The sequence below is a fragment of the Hemitrygon akajei genome, chromosome 15 (genome assembly GCF_048418815.1).
Source record: "Hemitrygon akajei chromosome 15, sHemAka1.3, whole genome shotgun sequence".
NCBI classification, from domain to species: domain Eukaryota; kingdom Metazoa; phylum Chordata; class Chondrichthyes; order Myliobatiformes; family Dasyatidae; genus Hemitrygon; species Hemitrygon akajei.
Genome location: NC_133138.1, coordinates 54,326,041 through 54,338,735, shown reverse-complemented (window position 1 = coordinate 54,338,735; position 12,695 = coordinate 54,326,041). Strand labels below are relative to the sequence as shown.

Genomic DNA, 12,695 nt, shown 5'->3' with positions numbered 1-12,695 from the left:
ATAGGAAATAATTCCCCAAGTTTACTCCAGCTCTTGGTTTATACTTGAAGGCTAAAATCACTATATTATAATTGTGCTCCCTATAATGAAATTATATCTCATGGTTATCTTCACTAATTATTTTGTCAAAGTTTATTGAGTTAGTGAGAAACAGCCCATTAATATGCAAAATGGCTCTTTAAACAAACCTTTCCATCTTACAGTACCATTCTATCTGTGTTAACCAATGCTAGATAACTTTTAATTGTGTGGGAACAGCAGATGGATTGACTGGTTCTGTCATTTGTATTATAAAGTGGAATATTATATCAAGAAGCTGCTCAGCATTATAATTACAAAGTTTCTGATACTGCATTGTATTCCCAAACTTTTACTCAGTTTCCAACATCTGGATGAGTAGAACAGAATGTGCAAATGACCTTATTTTCATCTGCCTATTTTGTGAGTACTCAACAAAGGAAGCAACAAAAGATTGCACCTTCCTCCATTATTCCCTGTCGATATCACCGGGAGAACCTTAATGCTCATGAAGCATTATGACAAATTTCATTATGACCATTGTTGGAACCAACATTACTTAAGGTCACTTTCCTCACAACCAAAGTTAAGGCCAGGAGAAGAGCATACCAAAAATAATGGTGTTTTCTACTTGAGCAGTTTTAAATTTTGCAAGTTACAATATCCTGTGCTATTGCCCCATCTAGTTCTATAATCAGTGATGTCTGCAGATGAAGTCGTGGGCCATAGCATTTTGATCCTGGGCCGAGGCAACTAAGGGACACCAAATGCCTCACACATTCTCTACTGCTTTCTGATCTTTTTCCAGGATTATGTGTAGCTCAAGATAGTTTGCATGCTTTGTGTGTATCTTTCAGTCTTGCCACATAGTGTATAACATCCAATAGATATGCAATCAGCTTCGGGGAAAGAAGAAAGAGAAATTGACATTATATTGATTGCCAATTTATAATGGAATGCTTGGAAAATAAAGTTGCGATGTGAGCAGCATGATTCCTCTGCAAATAGATGCGAGCTGTTTGAAAACGGTTGATGCCCATTAAAGAATCCATGCATTTTATTTTAGAGATAACAAAATTTGAACCCCAGACTCTTGTTTCTTTCTAGGTATAAGCTTACTCATTCCACCAGAAGCTATTCCTCGAGGAAAGATCTATGAACTGTACCTTACTGTCCACAAGAAAGAGGACATGAGGTACGTAGCAATATCAAGATCCTGTGTATGTGTACATATATTCTTGTATTGAACAACAATTTTAGCAAGACATTCCAAAATATGAACTTAGTGGTGCAGATTGCAGGGCAAATGCTGAGTGTATATGTTTACTAATTCCCTCATGGGATGAGAGCAATACAGGTAAGCCAGCATAATTGTCCTTGGGAAATTAGTGGTGGGCTGGCTTCCTGTAATGTTGCCTTATATCTGATGATATTGCCGGACAGTGTTATTGGGTAGGATATTCCAGGATATAAAGATATGCCATTATTTTTCTGAATCATGACCGGGTGTAACTTAAAGTGGGAACCTGTATGTAGTAGCATTGCTTTGGACCCACTGCCCTGTGGATGGTAGAAGGGTTTGCAAGGTGCCGTCTAGGTGATCAAGGCATGTGATTGCAGTGCCCATTGTAGGTGGTACACACTAAAGATGTGACGGAGGTAAGTGTTCAGAACAATGAATAGGGTGCCAAATATTTGGACAGGCAAAGTCAGTGTTTACTAATCATCAGAAAAAGCTGCTGTCCAGAAACACAGCCTTCCTTGTTATGTTTTTTTACTACAAACCATAATGCTAATTGAATGGAAACACTGTGTCTAGATCATTTTTACTTTAGCAAGGTTTGCACGTATGATGTAGTGGCATGATGCCGTAAGCCATTCATATACTATTGCGTATAACCCATGATGAATTATGTAAACAAACAAGTAATGCTTAATCAAGCAATATAGTTCTTATATTACTCAAAGAACCAAAATATTAAATACACTACACTCCTCTCTGCTTAGCTATAGACTCCAATTCAATATAGAACGCATCTCAACATGTATACAGGTGTTGATTCTGGGTCTGCAGGAAGTGGTTCTGAAATCTTTGACCACCTTTCTTCTTTAACAACTAACTCTAATCTCCTCGACTGATCAATGAGTCACCTCCAGATGATATCAGATGCAATCACCATTGTGTAAGAGAATGGTTCTCTACTGTCCTTAATCTTTCTGAGTACCCACTTTTGATCACCTCTGTAGTCCCACGCCAGGACTGCTTGTCCAGGAGTGAAATGTTGAACTGCCTTGTTTGAGAACTTCCTTTTGTTTCAGCTGTTTGCCCTTTATACTCCTTCTGAGTTTGGGATTGAGGGGATCCAAACATGAACACAAGGAATGACCCAAAAATATCATAGCTGTTGTGGAGTGTGCTACACAGATAAGCAAAGAGGAAATTACTGAGCTTCTGATACAGTGTAATGTGTTCTGCTGCTGTTGCTCGCAGTGCATTCTCGTAGACTCTGAATAAAACTTTACGCCAAGCCATTTGTAGCTGGGCGATACAGTGCAGATGTAATATGTTTTATTCCATTCATTTTCAGGAATGACTAAAAATGTTACGCAACAAACTCGGGTTTATTGTCACTGACTAAGTTTTCTGAAACACCAGTCCTTGAGAAGAGGCTTTCTCAACACAATGACAGTGTGCAGGGCTGTAGCGGAGGCTTTTAGGAACACTTCTGGCTACTTTGTGGCTGAATTCACTACTACCAAAAATGCCGTGCCCATGAATGCTCTGGTCAAATCCACGTGAATCTTCTGCCGTGGTAATTCAGGCCATTCCCTGGGACGAAGAGGCACTGTTCTTGGCAACCTCTGAACATGTTGGCATCCTGAACAATGCATGGCAAGCTGCTCGATCCGCTGATCGACCCCAGGCCACCAACCGAAACTTTGAGCCAACATTTTCATTTCATCATGACTAGACGATCAGCATGTAGCTCCTCCAGCACTTTAGCTCTCTGCTTGGATGATACAGCAATTTTCAATCTCCACATAATGCATTCCCGTCAATGCAAGTTCATCGCAGTGTTAGTAAAAATGGGGGAACTGGAATTTCTGCTGCACATACCAGCCATTTTGGGATGCCATGTAGACCTCAGACAGTGTGGGGTCGTTTCAAGTTTCCTGTTGGATCATCTGTGCTGCAATAGGGAGACTTTCGATTTGCATCAGGGAAAGTGTGTCAACAGGAGTGTCTTTTTTTGTAAAATCTTCAGTTATTTCCTTTTACAAGGGTAAACAGGACAATACATCAGGAATCCCATGATTAGTCATCCTCTTTAATTCAATATTATAATTGTATACTCCAATAAACAGAACCCATCTTTGCATGTGTGCTGCTGCTGTAAGGGAAAGCTGTTCTATGGATTGAAAATGGACACTAGTGGTTGATGATCAGTAATGAGGGAAAACTCTTTCCCATACAAGTACTAGATGAAACATTTTATATCCCAAAGTAAACTGGGACCTCTCTGTCAATTTGTGGAGATTTTTCTCAGCAGCAGTAACGGAACATAATGCAAAGGCTTTGGGGTTAACATTACCAATATTCCTAGCATCCTCCATCCTGGGCAGGAGATATTGATCTACTTTCAACACTGGGTTGGCGGTGGCCTTAGTATCACCACAAACCCTGACAGACCCATTCTTCTTGGCTACTAGAAGCTCTGGAATTGCCCATGGGCTTCACTTGGAAAGAGTTCCTCCAGCCTCCATGTGATCTAGCTTATTGGCTACTTTATCACAGATGGCATAACAATCTGGACGTGCTTTGTTAAACTGAGTTGTGTCACTTTCATTTAACATTATTTTACCCTTGGTATGTTGGAGTTTTTCCATTCCTATCCCTGAACACTGTTGTGGCATCATCCAGCACCTTTCCTAATTTGCTTTCAGCTGTCTCTATTGCAGGGATGTGCCTCGTAAATAGTCGATGGATCTCCAATCAGATAAATAGATAGATAGATACTTTATTCATCCCCATGGGGAAATTCCAACTTTTTTCCAATGTCCCATACACTTGTTGTAGCAAAACTAATTACATACAATACTTAACTCAGTAAAAAAAATATGATATGCATCTAAATCACTATCTCAAAAGCATTAATAATAGCTTTTAAAAAGTTCTTAAGTCCTGGCGGTAGAATTGTAAAGCCTAATGACATTGGGGAGTATTGACCGCTTCATCCTGTCTGAGGAGCATTGCATCGATAGTAACCTGTCACTGAAACTGCTTCTCTGTCTCTGGATGGTGCTATGTAGAGGATGTTCAGAGTTATCCATAATTGACCGTAGCCTACTCAGCGCCCTTCGCTCAGCTACCGATGTTAAACTCTCCAGTACTTTGTCCATGACAGAGCCCGCCTTCCTTACCAGTTTAATCAAGTCATAGTTGTCTCAGCCTCTCACAGCCCCATAACTCTGGCCCTCCTGTTTGTATTTTTTTAAACCAGGTACAAGCCCAAAGGACTTGTTGGTTGTTGTATTGCACTTTACAAATGTCATTCCCGCAAGAGATATCTTTCCTCCAATCCAAGTTTTTACTTGGATATTTGTAGGCTTCAGTTTAGTATCTTTGAAATACCATTCAAACTCATTTTGTGGAATGACTGAAACAGACCAGCTAGTGTCCAATTCCATTTTAATTAGTCCACGGCCTCCTCTACTGACAAGAAGAGGCCACACTCAGGTTGGAGGAGCAACACCTTGTATTTTAACTGGGTAGCCTCCAACCTGATAGCATGATTTCTCAAACTTCTGATAATTTACCCCCCCCCCCACCACCACCATTCCCATTTCCGTTTACCTCTCTCATCTCATCTCCTTACCTGCCCATCACCTTGCTCTGTTGCTTTCCTTTCTTCCATGGTCTTCTACTCTCTGCTATCAGGTTTCCCCTTCTCTAGTCCTTTATCTCTTATCTATCAGCTTCTTGGCTCTTTACGTCACCTCTCCCCCTCTCCCGGTTTCAGCTATCACCTTCCACATTGTACTTCTTCCTCCCCTCCTGCCTCCCCCACCTTCTTGCTCTAACTTCTCATCTTTTTTCCAGTCCTGATGAAGGGTCTCAACCTGACACATCAACTGTTTATTTTTTCCATAGATACTGCTGAGTTTCCCAGCATTTTATTTCTGTTAATTAATTTGTTGTTCACTTCAGGTGTAAGCCATATTACTTGCTTCTTGTTAGTTTTTGCATTGTAAATCTCAAAGCTGCCCACTCTTATTATTAGATTTTTCAAAGCGTGCAAGTTAGTGCTCTTTTTGAAACAGCAAATTGACTTTTTACCTTTTTCTCTTCCATGAGGTCCATTTGTTTTTGTCTGTGACACATGCTCTTTGTATATGTCCTACTTTGCATTTTCTGCAAGTTTTGTCTTTAAACCTGCATTGGTCTGGTGTGTAGGAGCATCTGCCACAATGGTAACACAATTTGTTGAGCCATGCCAGTTTCTGTTTAGACATTGCAATTTTGGTCATTCTCACTTTTATTCCTGACTACAACACAATTGTGTTTCTGTCTTCTGTTTCCATTGTTACAGCTACTTCAGCTGCTCTTTTAAATGAAAGTTAATCTTCAGTTAGGAACCATTTTTGAGTGCTTTCTTGTAATATTCCATAAACTAAATGACTTCTCAGTGCATCATTAGGCCCATCACGGAATTGAAAACATTCAATTTCCTCAATTCTGCCACATACCCCCCTTTCCTTTTGATTCCACTTCAGAAACCTAAATCGTTCTGTTATCAACAATGGTTTTGGTTCAAAATGTTCCTTCATGACTTTCATGATATCAGCAAATTTCACTTCAACCAACACACACAGAATTACATTTCAGTCCAAAATGCCGACTGTATTCTTTTCCTAGATGCTGCCTGGCCTGCTGAGTTCCTCCAGCATTTTGTGCGTGTTGCTCGGATTTCCAGCATCTGCGGATTTTCTCTTGATTGTGATTGAAATCTCACTTTGGCTGGTTTGTTGGAGCAGTGAAACTTCTAAGTGAACTGTGTGCTCTTCCACCCAATGCACCCAGCACAACTGGCCCTCGTTTCTCATCAGCTATTCCACTTGCTTCGTATACTTCTCAATTTGCTTTGTATACAATATCCAGTTCTTCTGGGCAATCAGATGTCACTATCCATCCAAAGTTGCCAGCCATTTCTGCTTTATTTAAAAATGTTATCATCACTGTGTACTCGTTGTTTAGGAACCCAGAGATTTGTCCACTTTCAGCCTTTTTTAAAAAACTCTACCATCTCCGCGCCTTCCTGAAGAAGCACATGCTGCACTGTTTTCTTTTTTTCACTCATTCATTTCTCGCTGCACTTTATATTTTTAACTCAAACGTCCTGCTGCGTTTCAACAGGTAGGTAGTCATCTTAGGTTGATTTGGAAACTGTCTCATCACCACCTCTATGTTTTGTACTCCAGAACATAAAACTAATTGAAAGGAAACACACAGCTGAGAATGGAAGTCTAGTTCATTTTTACTTTCAGTTAGGCATGCACGTATGACATGGTGGTGTGAAGATGTATACCATTCACACACTACTACAGTTGAACCACAATGGATTATTTAAAGAATGCTTCATCAGACAACATATTTATAATATTACTCAAATACTACTGAAGTATTAAATACCATACACTTCTAATGTAGGATTACCCACAGTGTTGTTCGTTGTTCGATAGTGAGTTACAGTATGAAGGGCCAGTTTGTTTTGTTCTATAAGTTACTGAGGTCCTTTAATGTTATTAGAGCTGCATTCATCTAAACTAAGACGTACCTTACAACTGTGGTACATCTATCAGATTCCATCATTTTCAGCCCTTTGCCACTTCCACATCATTCCAACTTATCATTCCCACCTCTCCCCATCTTGCCCCCCCCCCCACCTTCACCTGTACTCACTCATTACTCACAAGTCCCCCTACAATTTTATCCTGCCTTCTGTCCTCACTCTTTCCAGTTCTTATGAAGGGTCTCAGACCAAATCATCAACTGTTTACTTCCAGCCATATTTGCTGCCTGACCTGCTAAGTTCTTCCAGCAAATTTAGTCTGTTCTTCCATTTCAGCATCTGCAGTCATTCTTGTGCCTGCCATTCACTGACTTTTGCCCTGTTGATGTTGGAAAGGTTTTAGTACAGAGATTCCTCTGGGAGTGGGGAGGGGGGAACCATAGCAAAAGATCAATGATTTTCCAAATTCAAAGGGCAGGTGATCTGTAAAAAGGACTCCACTCTACATAGGATAGGAATAAGAAATCATCTTGGTTGTTAAGATATTAGGTATTTTCAGGGATGAAATAGATAGTTTAATACTTCTGGAGGAAATCAACAGTTATTGAAATCAGAGAAAAATGGCACTGAGGACAAAGATCAGGTCGGCCTCATCTTGAATTACAAAGAGAGCTCAAGGGCCTTTATGGCCTGCTCTTGCTTCTATTTCTGCTTTTATGCTTAATAGCTAAGCTTGTTGATATTAAAATTTAAAATAAGATAAATAACTCTTATTTGCATGTATTGTCATTTGTCATACAGTTGAAATTATTTACAAGGGCCTTCTAAAATTAGATTTTTTGCATTACAATTCCCCAATACTTATTGCAATGCCAACTATAAGCTTCATTTGATTCATTTCTCCAGAGATTCTTGCTCCAGTTCTTATTAGAGGCTGGTTAAAACCACATTGTAGGGAGATAATATACCTTCAGAGTAAACTATAAATGGATGTTTATGTGCAATATCCTGTTATCTCACAAATATAAAGTTATAATTTGGCTTAAAAATAACAATCCTGGTTTACTCATTTAATTAAAGGTGCCCCTGTTACTTCCAGTTATATTTTTTTCTTCGAAAAGCAATTTCCTTAGATTTTTATTTACATCACCTCAACATAATATTTTCATTTATTTAATCTGAGAAAAAATTTTGACCAGTAAAGAATGCAACATTGCTTGGATGGACACTTGCATTCATTCCTTATGAGAAACATAGGTTTGTTTTAATCACAGATTATCAATTTAAAGCAAGAGTAAGTTGGCAGTGATTGCTAATTAGAATGTAGTTTTTTAGCTTTATACAAAAACAAAATTAAAAAAAAAATCTTCATAAGCCCTGATGTATATCCAGGAGTAATAAAGTCCTCACACAATTTAGTCAAACTGTTCTTATTTTTTTTAACCTTTAATGAGAAAGGGAATCTTTGTTATGCTACAGTTTTAAGAGGAACTGTATGATGAATTGTAGTAAATTTAGATGAGAATAACACATTTTCTGCACTGCTCATTAATGTTTTAACATTTTGATAATTGAGGTTACCTCTAGCAGGGTGCCAGACCCTGCTCAGTCCAGTTGTCAGCTGTGGGCCTCCAGGTGTCCTGCTAACTGGGCCGGTCATCCTCAGCATTCAACACTGTGCAGAAGGAAATCTGGAGAACTGGTCCATCAAGCTGAAGAAACAATCACCCCAAGGAAACTGGGAGGTAAAAAATGTTTTTGCCTGCTTTAAGTGGATTCTCGTATGAACAGTGTTGTGTACAGGATAACTGTCTATTCTGAAACAGTGCTCTGAGACAAAGAATTCTAAGTAACTTGAAAATTGCCTGTGGTCAATTAATAAACACAAATTTGTGACTATATAAGCTTTCAATGGAATTTAAAGTGAATCTTAGTGGTCAAATTAATGAATTTGTGTTGTATCAGTAAGAGCCACGTAAATGATTCATCTAGTATTATTTACTAATATTATAACTAGAGTTGGTTTTCTTTCTTTGTTCAGTGGTATAATGTAGAGAGATTTTGCCATATAACTTGTAAATGGGAATGAATTATTATTAAAATATATAACTTGGCATGCATTTTGTGCAGTGCGGCAGGAAAATATTGTGATTTGAAATCTGGACTATAAGCAGGTGTAGGAAAATCTAATGGATCTCTCAACATTTTTTTGAAAAAATGAATGTAAGTAGACCACACCTCTGATCCTTAGCCCTTCAGGTATGGTATCTGCAGCAGGAGGCCTTATCTTTTTGGCCAAAACCTTCAGTTTGGTGTGGACAGTGGTAGGGCATCCAGCAACTAACAAGGTTACTCAGTCCCCAAAGTTCTCCTAAATGTTTTGACAGCAGACAACGTTAGTCTCTTTTTGAATTAAAAAATCCACAAGTGCTTTTTCTCATTATATAATATTTCCGACACCCGGGAGTATTTCAAAACCACAAAAGCAAGTGAAACAATTTGAAAAATTGGACTAATTGTTCATAAATCAAAGCTGTTAAATTAAATAATTACTTTCAGAACAGTAATGTAACCTTTGCAGTAGCCTTTTTCTCTTAACTGCATTCCTACAAAAACCACTAAAATCACTGGTGACTCAGATTCTACTTCTGGCCTAACCAGAACATAATCAAGAGGTGGTTTCTTTGCATAATGCATGATGAAAATATGAAATTCTTACATCACAGAATATGGTCATTTAGCCCTGATGTCAATAAACCAATTTGAATACCATATAGAGCAATCCTTTGAGTTCCATCCCTAGTAGAAATGTTGAGAAATCTAACCACAACTGGACACTACCTCTGGATATCTCTCCATATTGCCTCTATATCTTACAATAAGTTTAGCTATTTTGCATTTGACTGCTAGATTTACTTCCATGCAAATGGACAAATGCTGGTTGTTCTGCTTGGACCACTGACTTTAGATTTACTGTCAGATCAATAATTTATTATCCTCAACACTTTTATTAATCAGTATGGAGTCTTTTTTTACTGTTACTCACCACAGCAAAAGCAGAAAATAGGATATTGCAATGAACAGAGTACATTTTGAGGAGAATTTGACACTAGATTTTTTAATAAGTTCTATACTACTAATTTTCCATCACTAATCTGCTGTCTAACCTTGAGCATTAAGGTTTCAGAGAAAATTGTATTTTCCATTAGGAGATACGAAGGCAGCAAGATAGGAAATGTCTCATTGGTTGAATAGGAGTTGATTAATGTTTACCGTAATTGTTCTTTTAACTGGTTCCTTGTCATATTTTGAAAAGAATCTGAATACTAGATTTAGAAAATGTATTCTGTATCACTAATTTTCCGTTACTAATCTGAAGTCCTGTGAAAATTCAGTGAAAATAGTTTTCCATTAGGGGATACAGAGACAGCAAGATAGCAAATATATCATTGGTTGAGCGGGAGTTAAAGGATAGAAAGTTAAATCCAAAGCAATAGATCTGCTAAATATATGGTTGCTGTAATCATTCTGTTAACTGGTTCATTGTTGTCATTGATTTTAAAAAAGTTGACTTTGAACACTATCTCCAATGAAGACCAAACACCCAGCCCACCAATTATCACCAGATTTCAAATTGTTGACTATACTGTGCTTATTTTTGTTTAATTAGCTCAAGGGAAAACTTAAGGACAGGGAAGAAATTGAAAAATCCCAATGTGACGTTCAAATGTGCATTTCACACTCCCTACGGAAAACAGTACTTGACGGTTTTAATTAATTATTGCAAGTCCAAACAACTAAAATATGAAAACTAAAACAAATGCTGCAAATATTGGAAATGAAGGAAAATAGGAAAATTTCTAGAAACATTGAGCAGGTAATTCAGCATCAGTGAAAGTAGACAGTTATCTTTTCAGAACTTGTATCGGAGGGGTTGCTGAGATGGGATCGGCTTGGCTATGCCCTGAAATGCAGGCAGAGAGATCAAGAAAGGAAAGAGCAATATGCACAAAATAGTGGAGGAACTCAGCAAGACGGGCAGCACCTATAGAGGGAAATAAGCAGTCAATGTCCTGGCAATACCTTTCAGCCCTGATGAAGGCTTTCAGCCCGAAACATCAACTATTTATTACCCACCATAGATGCACCTTGACTTGTCAAATTCCTCCAGCATTGTGTTTGTGTGTGTTTTTGGGTGTTTTTGTGTGTTGCTGCTCAAGATTTTCACCATCTGCAGAATCTCTTGTATTCAAGGAAAGAAAGATGGGAAGAGTCAGAGATAGACTGGATGTAAGTGACAGTCATGAGAAATTGTCAGCCGAAGTGATGGAAATGAAGTAAATATCCAGTTTTAGTGAAGGATTCAAAAACCTGAAATGTTAATTGATTCTCTTTCCATAGTTGCTGTCTGACCTGTTCAGCATTTTCAGCACATTCTGTTTATATACATAAGAAATTGTTACTTTAAAAGTAAGCTTCAATGTTGCTATAGAACTAGAGAGTGGACAAAAACTTTTAAACTTTCAAAATACAAAATAAAAAGAATTAATCTCAAATTATCTCAGATCCACACTCAGGTTGGAGGAACAACGCCTTATATTCCGTCTGAGTAGCCTCCAACTTGATGGCATGACCATTGATTTCTCAAACTTCAGTTAATGCCCCTCCTCCCCTTCTTCTCTCTCTCTCCGTCTTGTTTTACGGCGGTTGGCACCCAGTTTAATGGTGCATTACCGCCACCTTCTGCTCTAGAGTCTGTGATACTCACATTCTAAATCCTTTCACACACACATACCCTAACCTTTACTTTATCCTCCCATCTTTGGCCACGCTAGTACCCTATTCCTGTTTATCCATCATATCCTATAAAAAAAACCTTGTACCCCTTAAGAAAGCTACCCTACCTTGTGCTCTCTCACCCATGCCCAGTAACTCTTTTAATGTGAATTCCTGCACCCCCAATTCCCTTAGGTTAATTCTCATCATCTCTCTCTGTATCCCATACTTCCTGCAACTCAGAACTACATGTTCTACTGACTCCTCTTTCTGACATTCCTCACACAATCCTGTCTGGTGTTTCTCTATCATTTTCAGTGTTTTGTTTAGTGCACAGTTCCCCAGCCTTAACCTAATCCACACAGTTTCCTTTCTTCTGTATCCACTGCCTTCCCTAGTACCTGCAACACTTTTTTGTATTTGATATAAATGCCTCCCTTTCCCCTCCCTGTCCCATCTTTCTTGCCACATTTGGTTGATTTTTTCCCAGATTACACACTTAGCCTCTGCTTTGCTGATGTTAATGTGCATTTCTATATTTTCTTTCTTTAGCACCCTCTTTGCCAACTCATCCACCCTCTCATTCCCCTTCACCCCTACATGTGCTGGAAACCATTGAGATTTAACCTGACCTCCCTGATTTGCAATTCTTGTGACTGACTGAAGTACATCTTGCCGACTGTTTGAGTGAAAAGACCTTAAGTTTGCTGGAACTGAGGATGAATCTGAGCATATAAATGCTTTGACTTGACTAGCTTTCTCCACCCATCACAACACAATCAACACTGCCATTATCTCCACTGTATACACCGCTAACTTATCAGATGTTCTTCTGCTGATAGCAATTTCTTTTGCTGGTATAGCCACCCCAAACCCTGTCACTCTTTTTTCAGTTTCCTTAGCACCATCCATATAAATTTGAGTATAATCACTATACTTTTCCATCACATGACAGTTAAAGGCACTTACCAAATCAGTTTTATATTTTCCTTTCAGATTCAGATTCAGTTTATTGTCATTTAGAAACCACAAATGCAATGAAGTTAAAAAATGAGGCAACGTTCCTCCAGAATGATATCACAAAAGCACATGACTGAACAGACTACACCA

The 12,695-nt window shown here is 38.5% G+C and overlaps 1 protein-coding gene across 5 annotated transcripts in view; it reads left to right on the top strand.

The window, feature by feature from the left end:
* unc5a (unc-5 netrin receptor A) overlaps positions 1–12,695 on the top strand; it is a 607,644-nt gene that overhangs the window by 537,757 nt on the left and 57,192 nt on the right. For all 5 annotated transcript variants that reach the window (XM_073067589.1, XM_073067590.1, XM_073067588.1 and 2 more), the window contains 2 exons: positions 1,126–1,213; positions 8,386–8,554. In XM_073067589.1, the coding sequence (XP_072923690.1) occupies positions 1,126–1,213; positions 8,386–8,554 (257 nt within the window). The remainder of the gene's footprint in view (positions 1–1,125; positions 1,214–8,385; positions 8,555–12,695) is intronic.